At 38.9% G+C, this 20521-nt stretch overlaps 1 protein-coding gene across 1 annotated transcript in view; it reads right to left on the bottom strand.

Annotated features, from left to right (window-relative positions):
* The window catches only part of ches1 (checkpoint suppressor 1), an 85719-nt gene that overhangs the window by 29372 nt on the left and 35826 nt on the right, over positions 1-20521 (bottom strand). Inside the window, exon 2 of the mRNA XM_028439755.1 lies at positions 19391-19984. Coding sequence (XP_028295556.1) covers positions 19391-19966 — 576 coding nt within the window. The 5' untranslated portion in view covers positions 19967-19984. The remainder of the gene's footprint in view (positions 1-19390; positions 19985-20521) is intronic.

Here is a 20521-nt window from a genome sequence, read left to right as displayed (position 1 = left end):
TACGGCTGGGCAAAAAAAAAAAAATCGATTTATCAAATTTGTAGAGAAAAACATTTTTTTTTTTTTTTTTTTTGCAAATTTGAGTTAAAAAAAAATATTCCACCACAGTTTTTTCAGACTTTTTCGTGTTCCGTCATTGTGGGTTACTGTAGTGCGATGTGAGCCAGCCCCCTCTTTGTTTACCTTTTGAGTAGGCTATACTGTGTGTGTGCCACAGGCATGTTTAATTTTTTACTCGCACTATGCTGAGATGCTAAGGGAAGAGTTTATTATTTTAATTGTAATGTAATGTTATAAAATATGTAGTTATCTGATTTCTTAATCAGTAAATTTAAGCTACTGTGAAGTTGCTGTTGCACTTTTGCTTAAACCTGGGTTAAAGCTTGAAATTGTTGAATGACAGAGCCTCATTTACTTTTTATTTTGGGATTGTTCTATGCATTTTAACTCTTGAGGACAATCACTGCAATAAAGTTGCACTTTTGACAATATATCTGATGTCTGCAGTTATTTTTAAGTGCACTGAATCGAATCTCAAATTTTTCTTTACAAAATTGGAGATTTCTTTTTTAGGCAACATCACCCAGCCCTAATTTCTAATAAATTCTAATTCAAATGCACGGTGCGCACGTCAGCTGCAGCTTGTGAAATGAAACTCTGACAGACGTCAGACTTCTGTCCACGCTGGTCAACTTTTTTACCACTGTGTCTAATGTAAAGCCACAGTTTGATCACACTACAGAGTAAATAACAAATGTTACATTGATTACAGATGATGATGATGATGATGACGACGACTAATGTGCACTGATCATTTCTGAATTCACAAAGTTAATAAAATCAGGTTTTCCACACAAACAACTGTTATTCTGTCGTCAGAATGAGGGGAAAAATAGCTATTTTAACTAGGGCTCGGACAGAAAAATGAGGCCGATCTTCAAACTGCAATACAATGTGACTTCTCTTTTGGAGCAGCCTAACTACCAGTATGTAAACCAGCTCCTGTTCCTACACAAAAACCTTGACACTCAAAAGCACTAACTTGATGAACATTAAAAGTTGACTAACTTCAAAAAGTTCTGTACAAATTAGTTTTTTTTGTACATGTTTACCCCCTTTCTGATCACAGTTTTATTTGATTCATTTCAGTATAAATAATTATAAATCACTGAATAAATAATAATAAATTACTGAATGTGATGTGATGTGCATTGTTTTTTGGATCTGTGACATATTTCTAGAAGTTCAACTTACAGTATGTGTTAAGGTCAAAACTGTGATAATTGTCACCGTAGAATGGCAATACTTGTAAAATCAGAATCGCAATTTAAATGGAATCGGCATTAAAAAAAAAAAAAACTGGGATTAAAATTGAATCGGGACAAAAGTGTATCGTCCCAGCCCTACCAATCAATGATCTTGATTTCTTCTGAGTCAATGATCCAACAGATATGCACATCTATTACACTATGGAGCCAACTTATCTTTAATTCCCACTTATCTATATAGGGTTGAGGATGACTTGGGCCTTTCCCAATTTATTCTGGGTGCTGAACAAGTCGCCAGTTCATTGCAGTGAAAACACTGACATATGCACACAAACTAGAGCATCTACATAAACACAATCGTTGAGATGGAAAAAAAAATGCATGTTCGCAAAAAGCTGATGGCTGTTCAAAAACTGTTGTTTTTTATCTATAAGCTACAGAGCTAACACAGACATATAACCATGGGCTGTGTTCAAAATCGCATACTAACCTACTACTCATACTAAGTGATGTCAAAATGAGTATGTAGTGCGTTCACATTAGAAAGTATGGAAAGGTTGAGTACGCGGTGGGCACACTAGTCATACTCAACTGCCCCATGATGCATTGCGAGTGGAACGTAAAATTGTCATGGGACCGGCTTCAAGCTAAAAATTAAACATTCCCTTTTCAAAATAAAAGCATCTCTTCTTGTCTTCCACACATTTTTAACACTCTTGTTTTAAAGTTAACCATAAGTTTTGTCAGCAGCACAATGGCGGATCTCCAAAAATCTACAAAATATTGGCATGAAATGTGTTTCCTCGAGTTTTATGGATCAAATGACCACATGCTGATATTCTACTTTGTCACTTTCTCACTTAAAATGTTTTCAGAACTTTCAAAGGTGACGAATCAAGTGAGATATTTAGCCTCAGTGTGCTTCAGGTTTTTGTCGTCGTAGGTTCGAAATGCATCTTGGGAAACTTCAATGGGAACGGTCATCATACTAATCATCCTCACCAGACTGATAGTAAATAGTAACCACTAGGGGTGGGGAACTCCAGTCCTCAAGGGGCGGACTCCTGAGACTTTTAGATGTCTGCAGAAGTATTATAACAAGCCTTTCATTTAACTCAGGTGTGTTGGAGCAGAGGCATTTAAAAGTCTCAGGAATCTGGCCCTCAAGGACTGGAGTTCCCCACCCCTGGTATATACTAAATGAGTTCATAGTGCATGGTACGGAGCGTGCCATTTCAAACACAGCCACAGTCACATGATGACTAACATCGACAAACAATTGGGACACTTGAAACATCTCCGAATTTGTATTTCAGAAATGTAAAAGAAATTCCAAGGACTTGGCGAAAAGCCACAAACTTTACACAGGAAGGTCTCAGGTCCAGCCCCAGGATTCAAATCAAAGGCCTTCGCGCTGTGAAGCAGAAGTAGCGACCGCCGCAAACAAAAATGTGCAACCTCTGATTTTAGGTAAAACCAACTTTTATTGTAGATCCCGTCCTCATTTTTTACATCACACATTTTTGCAAAGCATAAAGTGAGAAGATGCCAGCTCAGATATTTTTAGACTATATTTTATTGTTTTTCTTCCTTTTTCTCTTTCTTCTTGTCTTTATACTGCATTTTATTTGAACTAGATTTATATTTGAGAAAGTGAAAGTATAGACTGTAGTTGTTAGGGATGTAACGATTCACTCAATTCTCGATACTGGGTTCACGATACGATTCTCTCACGATTTATTTTGCAATATGGGACTGTAGGCAAATGATGACTGAAAAATATTCCTTTTTTAGAAAATACTGTATTATTTTCCTTTTATTTTTCATTGTCAAAAGTACCCCTTGATAAACTACTCAAAACAATGCAATTTAACTAAAAATAAATCTTGAATGAAATAAATAAGGCAAGGCAAGGCAAGGCAAATTTATTTATATAGCGCATTTCATACTCAAGGCAACTCAATGTGCTTTACATGATAAAACATTCAAATAAAGGAATAATACAAATAAAAAAGAAGCCTATTAATTTAAATTCTGGTTCTATAGTAAACAATGCAAAACTGCATAATAGTTCTTTTTCTTTTTAAAAGTGCAACTGAAAATGTATTTTGCTGTTTAAAAAAAGTACTACGATTCAATTTTCAAAGTATCGATGTCAATCGTGTTACCTATGAATCGATTTTTAACTGCCTTACGATTAATCGTTACATCCCTAGTAGTTGTTTAAGACTGTGTGTTGTGTGTTAAATTGAAAAAGAATGATTAAAGCCTTTTAATACATATTTTTGATCAATAACATTCACATCACAGGCGACCCCACATGTGGTAACGATCCCAAGGTTGAAAAAATATGCAATAAGTAAACTATGTCAGTGTTCTCCCACAGTTTTTTTTGTTCTGTATTTAAAGAGGATAATCACTAAATAGTCATTAATAATAGAGTTATTAAATGGAGTGGTGACATGACCAGAGGGTTCATGTCAGTGACATGTCAGCAGTGTAAGGTTGAAATGCTTTGTAACCCTTGATTACAGTTGGAAAGGACATGAAAATATGGCTAATAATGTATAATCAAAAAGTTATTCTCTCAAAACAAACATTATTACATTTATTTTACATAAACAGTTGTGTTTCCCACTCAAAAAGGCAAATAAGAGGATTGATCATTAAGTTAATTATAAAACAACAATAATTATCTCGGTTGCTGTAGCTACTGTAAAAATGGTTTTCTCATGAACCAATGTGTTTAACATTATTTCTGACTCTTCAATATGAAATCAGAACACTGTAAATATGTATTTTAATGGTTTTGAGTGGCCTTTATCAAGACATAAAATGAATTCTGTGCTTGAGTACGAGGGCACACAGCATTAATGCAATCAAATGTACAGTAAGAGGCTTTGATGTTTACATTTCCATTACGATTTCACTTCTACTTCACATCTTAAGCATCATTACTGCATACAATTTCATGATGGACCTCCACAGTTGGAGCTTAAACACTGGGTTGTGTTAAAGCCTTTTTAAACTGCTGTGACACAAGGATCCATCATTGCTTACTGTACACAGAGAGCATCAGATATACATTAGGATTAATGATAGACTCCATTGTAAGAGTACAGCACAGAGTGGGTTGGAGTTCTAGGAGCAGAAAGAATTAAGGGCCTGCTGTTTAGTGCTCAGAATCAGACTGAGGAAAACGACAGCAGTGGAAGCAAATTGATCCAACAGTGAAGCTGAGAAAGAGCAAAGAGACGAGCAGAAGATGGTGACGTGGACATTTTCTGCACTTTGTACATGTTTTTTTGACAGTAAGAGGTCCAAATCAGTGTGAATGCTGCATGTCGTTTTTCATTCGGCATATTGTTGACCATCTTTTCTGTTATTTTTAGAGAAATCTCAGGGTGTGGTGGTAAACAATAATCCTTTACAATGCTGAACTGTTGCAGTAATAGACCATAATTGATAATGGCGTTCTGTCAACGCTAAAAATGTATATCTTGGTAGGAAACATGCATGAGGGCACATTTAAGGTTTAATACAAACAAGTGAAATATTGAGGTAGTTAGTTCATTAACAATGACAGTATTGAGTTTCATGAGTCTAGAAGACGAGTTTGTACAACAATATTGTGTGTCCCGTGAGTCTAGAGATGATTGCTATCTCTAAAGTTTTCTCTCTGCGACGCTGATTTTCTGTGATCACTGAAAAAGGACCGATAATGTGGAATTCATACTCTGAAATGAAAAAAGCAATCTGAACCTTTTTTATTTTTATCTGTATTTCAAATTAGGCCCCAATATACATGGAAATACATACATTAGGGCCCTATAAATTACATTTTAATTTTTTCCAAATTCCGTTTTATTTATTTCCAAATTTCTGTGTTTTTTGCAATAATTAAATAAGAAATATTATTACATTTCTATAATAATATTCGTTTTTAACTCCTATGATTGAGGAAACAAAATCAAAAGAAAACCATAATTAAACAAAAATGTAGGTCAAAAATAAAAATGTAATTTAAAATAATGAGTAAGATACAATTAAAAGGTATATATAAGTACTGACATGGATTATTCTGACTGCTCCTTTTTAATTATTTATATGTCTTATATAGATACCATACCATACCAACTTTATTTATGAAGCACTTTAAAAACTTTACAGTTGACCAAAGGGCCGTACACAAAAACATAAAACTGTCAGGTAAATACAACAAATACAGCCATAAATAAAACTAAGACAATTTTAGTTGTGAAAACAACAGGAAAACTGAAACCATATCTCACTTAGTGACTGAAAGCCTGCGAGAAAATGTGCATTTTCAAAAATTATTTCAACACAAGCAGAGACTGAGCCTTTCTAATCTCTGGAGGCAACGTATTCCACAGCTTAGGGGCAGCAACAGAAAAAGCCCCCACAAAGCTTTCTTTTGGTTTTTGGGACCACAAGCTGCAGCTGATCTGCTGACCTGAGAGCACGAGAAGGGGCATAGGGGCATATCAGGTCAGAGAGGGAGGAGGGGGCCAAGCAATTCAAGCATTTAAAAGTAAATAAAATAATTTTAAATTCAACTCTATAACGCACTAGCCAATGACGTGAAGCTAAAACTAGTGAAATGTGTTCATTTTTCCGTGTTCCTGTTAAAAGCCGAGCTGCAGCGTTCTGAACGTGCTGCAGTTGCCAAAGTGCATTTTCACTCAAACCAGCATAAAGGTCGTTACAATAGACGAGTCGTAACAAAGGCATGAACCACAGTTTCAAAATCAGACTGAGACAGAATAGGTTTGATTCTTGGAAGTTGTCTTAAGTGGAAGAAACTAGATTTGACAACATTAGAAATGTGTTTATTGAATTTAAGATCAGGATCTATTTTCACACCCACATTTGACATGACAGGCTTCTCAAATTGTGACAAAAAGCCCAAGTCAACAGGAGCAGTGTAACTGACAACACTGGGGCCAAAGATCATGACTTCTGTTTTAGTTTGGTTAAGATTCAGAAAGTTCAACGACATCCAACATTTTAAAGATTAAATCGGGCTTTCGCCTTTAATTGGCCATGTAATGTTAGTACATTATTGGAATTTGTCTTCTGCACTTAACCCATCCCTGAGGAGCAGTCGGCAGCCATTTTTGCGGCGCCTGGGGAGCAGTTCGGGGTTAAGGGACTTGCTCAACATCCCACAGTGACGGCCCCGGTGAGGCTTGAACCGGCAACCCTCCGATTACAAGCCCAGCGTCCTTAACCACTAGGCCACCACTCCCCTAGTGGTTAAGGACACCACTCATGATGTCATGTATGCCATCTAAGAGGGGTTTGATTGCCTGTGGGTCATCCTTCTTGCAAGGTAAATAAATCTGACTGTCATCAGCGTAAAAGTGGAACGCAATGCCGTCTTTCCTCAGGACGGACCCTAGAGGGAGCATATAGAGGGAAAACAGCAAAGGTCCAAGAATGGATCCTTTGGGTACCCCACATGACAATGAGGCCGAGGAGGAAACATATTCACCAAGACCAACACAGAATTGAACAGAACCGGTGACAAACGGCAGGCTTGGCGGAGACCAACATGCACTGGGAACAGGTCTGACTTACTGCCGGCAATGCGAACCAGGCTCCTGCTGCGGTCATACAGGGAACGAACAGCCCTTAGAAATGGACCCCGGACCCCATACTCCCGGAGCACCCCCCACAGGGCAGCACGAGGGACACAGTCGAACGCCTTCTCCAGATCCACCAAGCACATGTGGACTGGTTGGGCGAACTCCCACGAACCCTCGAGCACCCGATGAAGGGCATAGAGCTGGTCCAGTGTGCCGCGACCAGGACGAAAACCGCATTGTTCCTCCTGAATCCGAGGTTCGACATCTCCCAGTCAAATATGACCTGAACCAGTCCAGGGCCAAACCATGAATCCCAACACAGTGCTCTAACCAGGAGAGAAGGGTCCCATGGTCAAACGTATCAAAGGTGGCTGTCAGGTCAAGCAGCACCAGAACAACAGAATGTCCAGCATCAGTTCAGATGAAAATGTCATTACAACGTTTCTAAAATATCATGTTCCTCTAAAAATGATTTCAATTGTGTAAAAACTATTTTCTCCAGAACTTTTGAGATAAAGGGGAGCTTGGAGATAACCCTCAAGTTTGAAAGAGTTGCAGGATCAAGTCCAGTTTTTTTTAAACAAGGGAAGCACCACTGCATGTTTAAAATGTACAGGGACAACACTGGTTGACAAGCTGCTGTTTAAAATTGACTGAACAGCAGGTGCAATAGTATGAAAACCCTCCTTAAAAAAACGAGGAGGCCGGAGAACCTGATTTGAACTGGAGCTACGGACTCAAGCATAATCTGGCAGAAAGCGCCTCAGTATCAGTGCAAGTAGACTAGTCCAAATTGAGAGTAAAAGTGGCAGCAAACTGAGAGGCAGTGGAAGGGTTAAGAACCCTACAGCGGCGCACTGGAGCGCATGGTTTGGCCATTACGCCCAGCAATTTAATGTAAAAAATCACATGTGTATGGTCAGAGAAGAAAGCATCATATCATATGACGAAGACAGCGTTAACTGTCACTTATACATTTGCTTATAAACAGTCGCAATTCGTCCTCCACGCCCTGATAACCTCGGGGAATTGATGAATGAACAAGCAGAGGTAAAAGTTCAGAGAACACACTGGACTCACCAACGTTTATCCAGGTTTCAGTCACACATGGAAAAACCAATCCATGGGACGTGAAGAAGTCCATGACAAAGGTTTTATTCCGAAGCAATCAAGGATTCACCACAGCTCTCCTGATATTAGCATTAGGAGCTGAAGAGTTTGCAGGAGCACTAGCCACCCGGACAAGTGGCCGGAGATTACTGTGATCCACTGCCCGTTGGAGTACGCGCAGGGATGGGAGGTGACCATCAGAGCTTCAGAGTATCAATAAAATAAATTAAAATGCATCAACAAACACAAAATGTATATGCATGTTGGGCCTGTAAATGTCCTTGATCATGGAAAATGGATGTACACTTCGCAATTAGATTCTTGAAACGGAAATAGCTAAACAGCACGGAATATACAATCACCGAGATGCTTTGGAAGAATGTCACGCATTTTCACCAGAATTTTCTACATTAAACAAGTAGATTAACTTGTAGCAAGTATTTGTAAGAAATAAACACACGAACATGCAGTAAATGTATCAAAAATCTTCCACAACAAAATCTCATCGAACTGCTCGGTCATATTTGAAGAAATTGTCTCGCCCTGAACTACTGTTGCACAGAATAACACAAATAATACGATGATGTAACTCAATCTCTTAAGCATTGTTGGTATGATTTTGGGACGTCTAGAACATTAAATTAGGGAAGCAGATAAAACAAAAATTGAACACAATTTGGGTACATTTCGAACAAAAAATCGAATGCCCTGGCCTCCACGTTTATAATATATACGTTAATACAAGAGTTTGCTGTTATTAATTAAGTAATTTTCTCTGAAACTTCTGTCACTTCAAAAACAGTTGAGTAGGCTATTGTACACATGATGTACTCAAAGTATTTCTGGAAGTCTGTAGTGATGGCAACTAGATTTTTTTTTTTAGACATTTCCTTAAAGCGGACATATCATGCTAAATCCACTTTTTCAGAATCAGAATCAAAAATGTTTTTAATGGCCATGTACAGTTTTAAGGACAGTACAAGGAATTTGTCTTGGTAGTTGGTGCACAAAACAAACAACAAAAAATAAAAAAAACAAGAACAACCCAGCAAACAATAATATAATAATAATAATAATGATAAATATAAAGGATGAGGGATAAATAAAGGATAGATAGATAGAGAATAAAGGATAAATAGGATAAATATAAATATATATACAGTGCAGCAGATAATGTCATCATGGAGGTGGTGATCGGGTGGGGGGGGTTCAGTGGGTGACTTGGGGTGTGTTCATGTGGATGGTGGCAGAGGGAAAGAAGCTGTTTTTGTGTCTGGAGGTTCTGGTCCTGATGGACCGAAACCTCTTCCAGAGGGAGAGATTGAAACATTTATGACCGGGGTGGGAAGGGGTCGGGCCACTATCTTTCCTGCACGCCTCAAAATCCTGGAGGCGTACAGGTCCTGGAGGGAGGGCAGATTGCAGCCGATGACCTTCTCTGCAGAGTGGATGATACGCTGCAGTCTGGCCTTGTCCTTGGCCGTAGCTGCAGCGTACCAGATGGTGATGGAGGAGCAGAGGATGGACTGGATGATGGAGCTGTAGAAGTTCACCATCATCTTTGTTGGCAGACTGAACTTCTTCAGCTGCCGCAGGAAGTACATCCTCTGCTGAGCTTTTTTGATAAGGGAGCTGATGTTCAGCTCCCACTTGAGGTCCTGAGTGCTGATGGTCCCCAGGAAGCAGAAGTACTCCACAGAGCTCACTGTAGAGTCTCCCAGGATTTAAAACCATGATATGTCCCCTTTAAAGGCTTTGCATCTCTCATTTATGGAGCATTTACTTTTGAACAAAGTGTTCTCGACAATCGGTACATCTAAGAATCTTGATGTGAACTACATCAAGCATTCCAGCAGCATTAATCCTGATTGCTCCACTTGTCAGTTCTAAGGAATAGGTGGGAAACCTTTGACGTGAAAGCTTTTCAAGTAGTTCGTTCAGGACAAGTTTATGTCCACTACGGTAAACTGTAAATAAAGAAGCTGGTGAAGATTCCTGGGTTTTAAAACAAAGAACAAAGGTAAACACTACTGAATACTAAATCTTTTTTCTACATTCAAGTAAAAAAATCCAATGCTAGCTACTACACACTGATTATGGATGGTAGAATGCTTAACCACTCCAAATTGTCACACTTGTGTGACCACATTTGTGTTCCCACTCCCCTTTGCCTTATCACTACAGTGTTTTCTCACTGCTTGCACTCCTCTGACAACACTTCCAAGTACCATACTTACAGATGTTTCAATTGCTTCCCTCAGGCTACAGTGAACGACAGGCATTCGACAACACTGATTCCAAGTCACAAGTCACATTTGCAGGAACAAACGCATCAGGGGAAGAAAAGACAAGTTTGAAAACTCAATAGCAATTCCAGGCAACTGTGATTAATTGTGTTTGCTTTGTCTGCCACATGGGTAGAAAAACAAGTTGTAAATATAATACTTATTATTACAAGGAAATGTGGTGATTTCTTCTTAGCCTATATAAGTGGGTGTTTTTTATTATTATATCTGCTGCATTATGTTTACAAGGTAGCAACAAAAGAAGCTTGGCTGTACAGGCTACATGATTTAAGGTGTTTTGAACAAACATTGAACAAAGAAAAGACTGATACGACATTAATTGCACAATAATTTACTAGCATAAAATGCTGTTATATTATTTTGGAAAAAATTGCTTTTCAAAGGATCTCTTGGTTATGTCCAATGGTATCTATGGTTTAGCTACATCTTTACTAGCGTATTGGACGAGCCTATCAAATCATCAAAGATCCTTGACTGTGTGTGATTCTATAAACATCCTAAATGTAGAAACACCTAATCTGCCCGTATATCTGCCTTACTTGTGGTGTTGCTTCTGTAGATATGATCATAATAGAATAGATAGCCTTTCACAAGCAGCAAAATAAAAAAAATGACAGGGTTTCGTTTTAGGATAATTTAGTTGGACTTGATACTCGTTTTATCAATATTCAATGTAAACTACTAGCTCTTACAATTTAAAACACACATAGAAGTACAGGATACCCTAAAATTAAAATCTGAACCCTGTATTTTCTTAAGAACAATCCCACAAAATTCCCAGCAGTGACATTACTATATTTTTTTTTGCAAAAAACTTCAAAGATCAAAGGATTTTACAGTTAATATCCTAACGTACTGATATCTGTAATGTTGTTTGGATAACGTAAGTTACTTAAACACGTCATTCAGAATACGTGGCACAATTTAGCTTTTTTTTTTTCTTTTCTGGTCCAGCCCATTTCAGATCAAACTGGCCGTTTATGGCCCCTGGACCAAAATGAGTTCAACAACCCTGATAACGAGGCTTGTTTCTATATTCCTTGTTTCATAGTAAGTACCTCCACCAAGGTGTTAATATTTTCACCGCCATTTGTCCGTCCGTTAATGTGGATGGTTTTTTAGCAGAATATCTCAAAAAGTTCGGAACCGATTTAAATTAAATTTGGTGAGCTGATAGACAATGTCAAAAGAAAGAGGGAGTTTGATTTTGCAGAAGATATTGTAGATACAGTATCCAGAACAAGTCTTGGACCATAATGTGGAGGATTGGCTGGTTCTACAGCACCACCTGCTGGGGACTTAGCGCCTCAAAACTTGGTGGAGTTTTGCGCTCTCCGAGTGCTGTTGTTATTACTAATAATCAGGTAGTAATGTCCTCAGTAAAGATTGTTGGCTGGGCGATATGAACCAAAACTCATATCCCAATATTTTTTCTCAAAATGGCGATATACAATATAAACCTCAATATTTTTAACTCAAAGTCTTACCAGAAATACATTTCTGGCTTAAATTTGCTGATGCAAAATGCCACACAGGCACATTTATGAACAAACAGCTGTACAATGTGTGCCACTTTAGACTATAGTCTGTAACTGCTTAATATCTCATCCTAACGTGGCAGTAATACTCCTGGAAAGGTCAGTAACTGACAATAAAAACAAAAGAAAATGTGCCACTTTTGCCTCTTTCTCCTAGAAGGGACAGCACGTGTGAGTGAGTTCTGCAGTGTGGCTTGTTTAGGGGAAGGTCTGGGTTAGGATGTGCTCAGTAATCCATCTAACCGTGCTTTTTATGCTGTTCTGAGAAGTAGCGAAAGCAGCGACTCCTAAAATGCGTATTTTAATACAGAATAAGCTATAAATTAAATGTTTTTGTTATTAGCAACATTGAAATTTTCGACGTATGCAGAGGCCTAGTAACAAACAAACAAAAAGCATGCCTTGTCATTAACTGTGCAGGTTCTGCTTCAACCATTTCAGTTACCTAAGCTCCTAAATTAAGCGAAGCCGTAAAAATATGCATGAACAGAATATCTTAAGCTAAATGAGTATTGGACATATGGAAAGCATTCATTTTCGCAGAGGACTGCATGATCCTCACATGTTCAATGAAATCACAGCACATTAGATATCGCAAATCTAATCAAAGTTCAGATTTCAATTTGATTACACATTAAGCTCTAACATAAAGATGTATTAGGAGGTTGGCAGTGAGGAGGTCTAGGCAATAATAACATTCACAGTGCTATTGCTCACCTTATTCAGATTGCATTAAGTGCTGATTGAATTAGAATACTATGTTGCATCTTGGAAATCTAGACACAAAGAAACCGAAAAGGTTATGCATAGCATCATGGGTTATCCAAACCCCTCCCTCAATCCCATTGCTCCGAGCACCAAGACTGAAGGATGCTACTCCCCAGAGAGGGGAAGGGTTAAGTCTGAGGTGACACACTTAAGTACAACAGAGACTTCATCGAGCCTCAGACTGCTCCACTACCTGTGCTCTCTGCTGTGATTTCATAAGAGCCTTTGAGAGATGTATCGCAGAGTGCTTGTCGACGTCTACATCTGTGTGTGTTGTGCGGTTAAAAACACTGATCCACAAGTCTGAGGGCAACAGCACTTGTCATTAGGGCACGTTGTTCAGCAGCACACTGAAGAATCCTGTTTGTAAACAAAGCCATGGCAACGGTAGGACTCGCACTCTCCCACGCTCTTTCATGCAAGTTTACACTCCCACAAGCAATACAGTGGAGAGCGTGCGAGTGTGCCGCGCACGAGCATGCACGCTCACGCGCAAGCTCTGAGCAGCAGCAGCAGCAGCAGCAAACTAACACTCAACCAGTCCCCAGCTTGTCATCTGCCTGGATATGACCCAGAAATACATCCACTGAAACAAATAGGCCACTGTCATGTTAATCTCCACCTCTGTAAATTGATGGAAATATAATTTGGTTAAGCCATGTGTCCCTGCTTTGCCACTTCTTCTCCCTTTTCCTTCCATCGAGTCGCAACGAGAACTTGACCTCCTCTTAGCGCCAAATCCCCTTTTCTTCTCTTGCTCACCAAGCACCGAGAAAAAAGGAAAACTATCGTACACCGTGTAATTGCGGACTCGATTCATAAAGACGTTAACGCGTAAAGAAACAAGCTAAGTATGGACGGAACAAAAAAGAGCATTCACATGCAGATAGATACCCTCAGTGAAAGGCTCTGAATGGCAGCGTCTGACTGAAATTACAGAGATTCCGTAATTGCAGCTTCAGATAAAGTGCGACACTTGGCAGGTAGAGTAACAGTCTGCAGAGATGTGCCCTCATTTCTACTCCGACATGGGGATCGCAAGCGTGTGCCGATGTGTTTGTGTCTTTTTGAGCATTTATGCATAATAACGAGTGTGTGCACTCGTTTGTGTGTCAGACGTGCCCTGTGTGTGCGTGCGTGCGTGCGTGGCAGACTGTATCCACGCAAGTGTGCGAGAAAGGCGAATAGGTTTGAAGGGTTAATTAGCAGCGCCGTCTTAACCAGTGTGCAGTGACAGGAAGACAAGACAAGCTGTCCTTGCCAAATTCACCTTTGCACGTGCTGTTGCACACACACATGCTCATATATCTGTTTAAAGCGAAGGGAAAGAGGACATGCACTCATCCCCCCCCCACTCAACACCTCAGAGCCCATTTAAAGCTCGCTCTCCCTCACACACACACACACACCTCTAAGTCGGCAAAGCCAAATCAGTTTTACCGTTGCTACAGCAACAGCATACTTTTATGTCAACTGGCAACCTTGTTACTATGGCGATACGTATACAAGAGAAAATCTGTGCTAGTTGTAGTCAAGGGCCAGATGACAGCATAGCACGAGGGTGCGTGTGTTTCTTTTTCTTTTTTTTTTACACAAACGCACACGCACACTCATAGTTTTTAGGGTTAGGACACACATGCACGGACACGGACGCACTCGCGAAGACTCAGATTCACACGCTGGTTAAAGGAAGCATACAGAGCTCGTATCCTCTGTTATAATCTCAATCAGCTAAACATGCAAAGCTCACATTGATCCTTGCCATTTGTCCCCCCCCCCAACACCCCCAACACCCTAGGGCAAGATGAAATCTAAAGTCTGTTGGCATCTGTGTTATTAAATCCTCCAGTATTAATTTAGCACTAATTGAGTGAGGGATTCATTCCCCTGTTTACCCCGAGTCTTTAATGGAGTAAAAATCAGGACGGCAGAGCCAATAATATGAAAACTGTATCAAGGAGACTTAAAGCAAACGTGAAACGCTGCTCCCACTGGGAAGCGCACAACGTCAGAGAGAAGGAGAACTATAAAAGCAGAGATGATCAACTATTTATAAGTTGGAATTTCATACAGCTGTAGACAAAACAGAAAGTATGTTTGACTTCAAGCTGGATATGCTTGCAATCCAAAGATAACAGACTGGCAGTAAAAACCAAAAAAAAAAAAGGGCTAAACATCGAAGATTGCATCAGTACTGGACCAGAATTCATCAAGTGGCTACAGTGAAGGCGTGGAGAGAGAAATTATTAGTTGATTTGCAAATGAAGAGAAGTTTTCTCAGACGTTATTCAGCCTTTCCCACAAGTCTTGCTGTTCCATTTACGGGAACTGTTAAACTCTGATCAAACCTATAATTAAAATGCTTTCTGTGTTTCCACATTTCAGTCTTGTTATGTAAGTGTAGCGAGGGTATAAAAAAAATAAAACAGATTGAGCTCCTGACGGTCAAATCACCTCTTTATCTGCCAAGAGATGCATTTGAGTTAAACACCAACAATAGGAACAATAAAGTGTATCTTTCTGTGGATTTGATAGGTAGTTTATGTTCTGACTGCATGAGCTACATTTGTCTATCATCCATAAAGATAAAGATAATATTAATCCTGATCAAAGTTGAGGAGCAGCTTTTCCTATTCGAGTCACATCTTTCAGTGTAAAATAGACTGAAACAGCTGTGGGCAATTATTTCCTCTTTAAATCAAGCAGAAGCTCTGATTTGGATCTTTTGTAACCATTTATTTTCTTTTCTTTAAAGGGATCCACAACTAACTAAATCATTAAGGCAATAAGAACAATATGTTTTAGTGTTATTTAATAAAATGGACAGCACAGTGACAGCATCAAGTGTTTTTTTTTATTGTAGGATACAAGAAGAATTTAAAGAGAGATTAAAGAGAGAAGAGATTTAAAACCTAAATACAAAGTAGGTTTTTATTCACTATCTTCTTTCTTGGTGGGATTAAAAAGAGGACAGTGGAGACACTTTTAGGGCCTCCAATTTTCCATTTCAAAATGTCCCAAATTCCGTTTCAAGGTATACTCACTTCAGCGTCACATTAAACTTTTCTGTTTAATCATCTCTCCCTGTTGAGATGATTTTACTGGCTATTAAACGTCTTGAAATTGTACCCAACATTCTAAATAGGGTTAATAGAGTCAACTACTGTTATTCCGCAATTTCACATTTCATATGCTACAGATGATTTACAAAGTGGGGATGGTTACGCTAAAGCTAAAATCATGCGAGATTATGTCGCAAGAGCATTGTTAGCCATGGGAAAAATACCATGGAAATGTGTAATATGGTCCGTGTCACCAGGTATAATGATCACCAGTTTAGCTCATCCACCAACAGCTAAACCTGTCCTTGTACCAGAGTGCTTAAAGATTTGAATGTGCTTGTATTGTAAATCACAGGATCACTGGACAAACCGTAACACGTAAGCAAACGGGATTTAATGGAATTATGGGCAGAACTGGTAAGATTTCACACTTTCTAGACATTCAGTCATTCATTTTCCAGTATAGAAAAATAGCTTGTAAATGCGTGATATTGTTCCAAAAAAAAATGCATGTGAGGCATTTCCGTGTCATGTTGGAGTCCCATTTTAAAATGAGAGAGAGAAGATTCAAGATTTTTTGTTTCAGAATGTGAATTGTTTTTTTTTTCCGTCCAATTCCCACTATCAAGAAGAATTGGACTCCCGAGTACACATTAACACCAGATACACATGAGAAAAAGTTAGAAATGCAAAAAAGTTTTAGATATTACAATGCGTTGCTAATCTATTTGATTCTAGACAAATGACATTATTTTTGAAGGTTTTAATTGGTATTTGTACGTCTAAATGACGTGAGGAAATCATTTTGAAAGTGTGTTTTCCACAAAAAGTCAAGTTTTCAGTAGTTATTGGTTAGTCGGTGAGTTGTTTATCAGTTGTGTTTGGTAACTTACTCATGCCTACAAGCCTTCGCCTTTTAATCTTAGCCTGACTCAACCTGCAGGAGTTTCTGAAGTTCATGCAACATGATTTGCTGCCAAGATGGCAACAAATTCCTATCAAATGAAGAGTTTGACTGCTCTGATGTTTTTACTGCCAAAATGATAGTGGGGGGGGGGATCTGTCAAGCAAACATGAGTTATAACTGGCACAGGTGATGAACTCCAAAATAGTCTGTGACTGATCAAGAAGCAGCACTGACAAATCCAAGGAAAAATCTCACAGCTTCTCTCCATGCAGTGCAGACACGCGAGTAAAAGATGCAGAGGTTTGTCAAAGAGACGCAGGACGCACCCAGTAACCCTTGGTCATATTATCTATAGACAGGCTGAGGGGCCAGGCATTTTTTCAAATGTCAAGGCAAAAAAAAAAAAAAATTACTCATGACCAATAATATTTAGTAAGTTTAACTTGATGGGGTTTGAGTTTACGGTTGTGATGGACGTGGATGTTCTGGAAAGATTTTGCTCATCTAATGTTCTCGTTTTTTTTTATTTTTATTTGACCATATCAAAGCTGTGCTTATCAATGGACTTTAAAATTCAACATATCTAGGAGGAGTATAGGTCCTGATAGAGCCCGATATCCAAGTTGTTGTAACAACTGGTCAATAATGTAACAAGACGTTGAACCCAAAACGAAACAACTTGACACATTATTGAGTATAACAACTTGTTATACTTTGGGTTCAGGTTTGGACAGGCAACATATTTTTCTCCTAATGGTAATAATTTATCTATCTATAAAGCAAGGGATCGCTGTCTGTCTGTGTGTGTGTGCGCGCGCGCGTGCGTGCGTTCTTCAAATATCTCTGCGGATCATGGCTGCTGCTTGGTTCAAGGGTGTGCAACGTTAGATTTGTTTGGATTGCAATGATACCGTTAATGAATTATTTCATAAAATTGTCCACCAGGGCGGAGCTACCACAGTCACGTTATCAGTCCTACCTCAACAGTGATGTCATCAGTCCTAAATCTACAGTGAGTTTAGGTGTGTGTGTGTGTGTGTGTTCCTCAAATATCTCTGTGGATCAGGATCAGACTGATCTGAGACTTTCAAGATGGCTGCTGCTTAGCTCAACGGTGTGTGATGCCGAATTTGTTTGGACTGCAATGATACAGTTAATAAATAATTTCAAATAGTTTACAAATTCCGTGTGCATCTAAACTGACTGTTGTGGATTAATGACACTAAACGACTCCGGACCGAGTCTGTTCCGGTCTGAGGAGATCCAGATCCGCGAGGACAACGAACTGGAATCGGAATAGATGGGGTTCAACTCCCTACAGTGTCCTTGTTAAAAGCCAAAATATATGAAAACACCATAATTATCACTCTACACATTTCATAACAAACCTAAATGTCCCTGACGTCCCACCTTCAAACACAACCTCATTTGGCCATGCATGAAAAAGCTACTGAACCTCCCACTTTTCTATAGCAATACATACTGTACTTCCTACTGGCACTGCACTAGTTTTATTAAATTATAGACTGAGTCAATGATTTATGGATTAAAGGGCTTATTGCTTCAATGTATATATTGCCATATATATACACATAAAAGACAAAAAATTGATACGTTTTGGGTTCAGCAACTTGTTACATTATTGACCAGTTATTACATTTCGAGTTGTATTACTTTTTTTTATTAACAATTCAGGTATTGCTATATTTTGGGTAGGGCTGGGATAAACGATTATTTTTTAAAAGATCAATCTAGCGATCATTTCTTCGATGCATCGATTAATCTAACGATTGATTTTTCCAGTTCGATTCGATTAGACTCGATTCCATTATCTCCCCACTAATTGACTAACAGTAATTCATACATGTTGATTTGCACATCAAACATGCATATAAATGCTATAAAAAAAACTGAAGGAATAATTTTTAACAATAAGGCTATTAGCAATTTATAGCATCTATTCACCTTCTCCCTAATTAAGGCACAGCTGCAAAATGTTAATAGAATGTTTTCTGCAAAGTGATCCATTAGTTACAGCACAGACTATTTTTGTAACAAGTGGAATTTAAACCCAAATTAATTGCCCCAAAAACAGTCATTTTTTAATTAGATTCACTTTGAAAACAATAGATATTATTATTCCTGTTGTTGCAGTCTTTATGTTTATGGATAAATCAGTATATATATTGAATATATCAATGTGTCATACGCCTCTTTCTAAGTTAAAGCACCTGTCCCTCAACAGGTCTGTCAACGGCCTGAACTAAAGCTTAATTTCTACATAAATCTGACTTTTTAATAATTTCTTTGTATAAAGGTGGATTTTACATGTGAATAATGAGGATTTTGAAGAAAGTCTATCAGCAATGTCTTACCTAAAAAAACACCAGATTCAAGAAAATGAACACTGATGACTGATATTTCTCAAAGGCAGTTTTTAAACTTTATAATTAGCATTTAAATTGTTTGTGAGGACTGCCAGTACTGTCCAAATAACAACTGAGTGAACATATGCAACCATCCCACTCCATTATAGCAGTGACGGACACAATCTGCTGCAAAGCGCAGAACAATCATGAAATCTAAATGTAAAATGAGCGCTGTAGCTGCAAACCAACCATTTCAAGTCAACTAATCTAAGCAAACCAATGTGCCAGAACTGATTCATGTTTGTATTAGATTAAAGTAGGAAAAGGAAACTAGTAATGAAACAGTGCATCTATCTTCAGATTTCCATACTAATGAACTCAAACTGCAGCATCAATCACTCACTCCAGGACATGTGTGAATGAATGAATGAAAAAGTATTCTTAGATCTTTACCTGGCTGCGATCTTTATCCACCTTCTTGAAGCACTTGTTGAGTGACAGATTGTGGCGCACTGAGTTCTTCCAGCCCGTAGGAGCACTTGCAAAGTAAGGGAAGTGCTCTAGAATCCAGCCGTAGATATCCTTCACTGGAAGGCGCTTGTTGGGTGCGTCCTCGATAGCCATAAAGATCAAGCAGCTGAACGAGTACGGAGGTTTCCTGTTGGCTCCTGCCGCCAAATCGTACACTGAATGTGCATCGCCGAGTAGCGGGTCGTCTGGGGAGGGAGACAAGGATGAGGGCGAACGCGGGTGCTGGCTGTCGGGGTCCTGAATGGGGGAGACGCTACGCAGCCCGGAGTGGCTGAAGCTGTTGAGGAGGTCTGTGCTCTCGTGGAGCCAGGAGAGGCTGGTGAGTTCCTCGTCCTCGGCCTTTGAGAAGGACGCAGACACTGAGAGGGAGAGGTCGGCCGCCTCGGCCTCAGACGCAGCGGGGTCCCCCTGTCGGTATGGTGGGCTCATGCCCTGCGATGCACTTGCTCCACTGCTGGGGCTCTGAGCCTTCTTACTGGGGGGCATGGTGGGTCCCATCCAGCCCAGGGCTCACACCTGAAGAGGAGAGGATGATGGGGGAAAAAAGAAATACGGTCATCTTTTGAAACACTTACACATAAGGCTGTAGGAAAAAAGCTATTATTTAAAACAATTATTAAAAAAATGTTTTTTTTGTTGTTTTGTTTTTATTATACATGTTTTATTTGCTAAATAAATTTTAAAAAACTTAAGATTTAGGATATATACAAAGAATAAAGCTTGGCACACAAAAGAAATTTTTTTTTTTAATACTAACTTTGATTTGTTTTATGCAGTGTTCCTCAAATGGGGGTACGTGTACCCCTTGAGAAAGAGCGAGAGTGGAAAATGAACAAATAAAGAGTCAGTCTTGGTCCCACACCAGGCGTGAAATGACCAGAAATGATAAAAACTATCGAAATAAATACATTTATGAGCCACTAAATCAGGGTCGCCTGAAATTTCTGAAAAATTAAGAGATTTTAAAACAAAAATTAATATTCTTTTATTAATTTTTCTAAATTTTCTTAACACACAATGTTAAACAACTGTATTTCTATACTAAAAAAAAAC

This window comes from Gouania willdenowi, chromosome 24 (assembly GCF_900634775.1).
Source record: "Gouania willdenowi chromosome 24, fGouWil2.1, whole genome shotgun sequence".
Classification (NCBI taxonomy): domain Eukaryota; kingdom Metazoa; phylum Chordata; class Actinopteri; order Blenniiformes; family Gobiesocidae; genus Gouania; species Gouania willdenowi.
The sequence above is the reverse complement of the archived record's forward strand: the minus strand, read 5'-3'. Positions and strand labels throughout refer to the sequence as shown.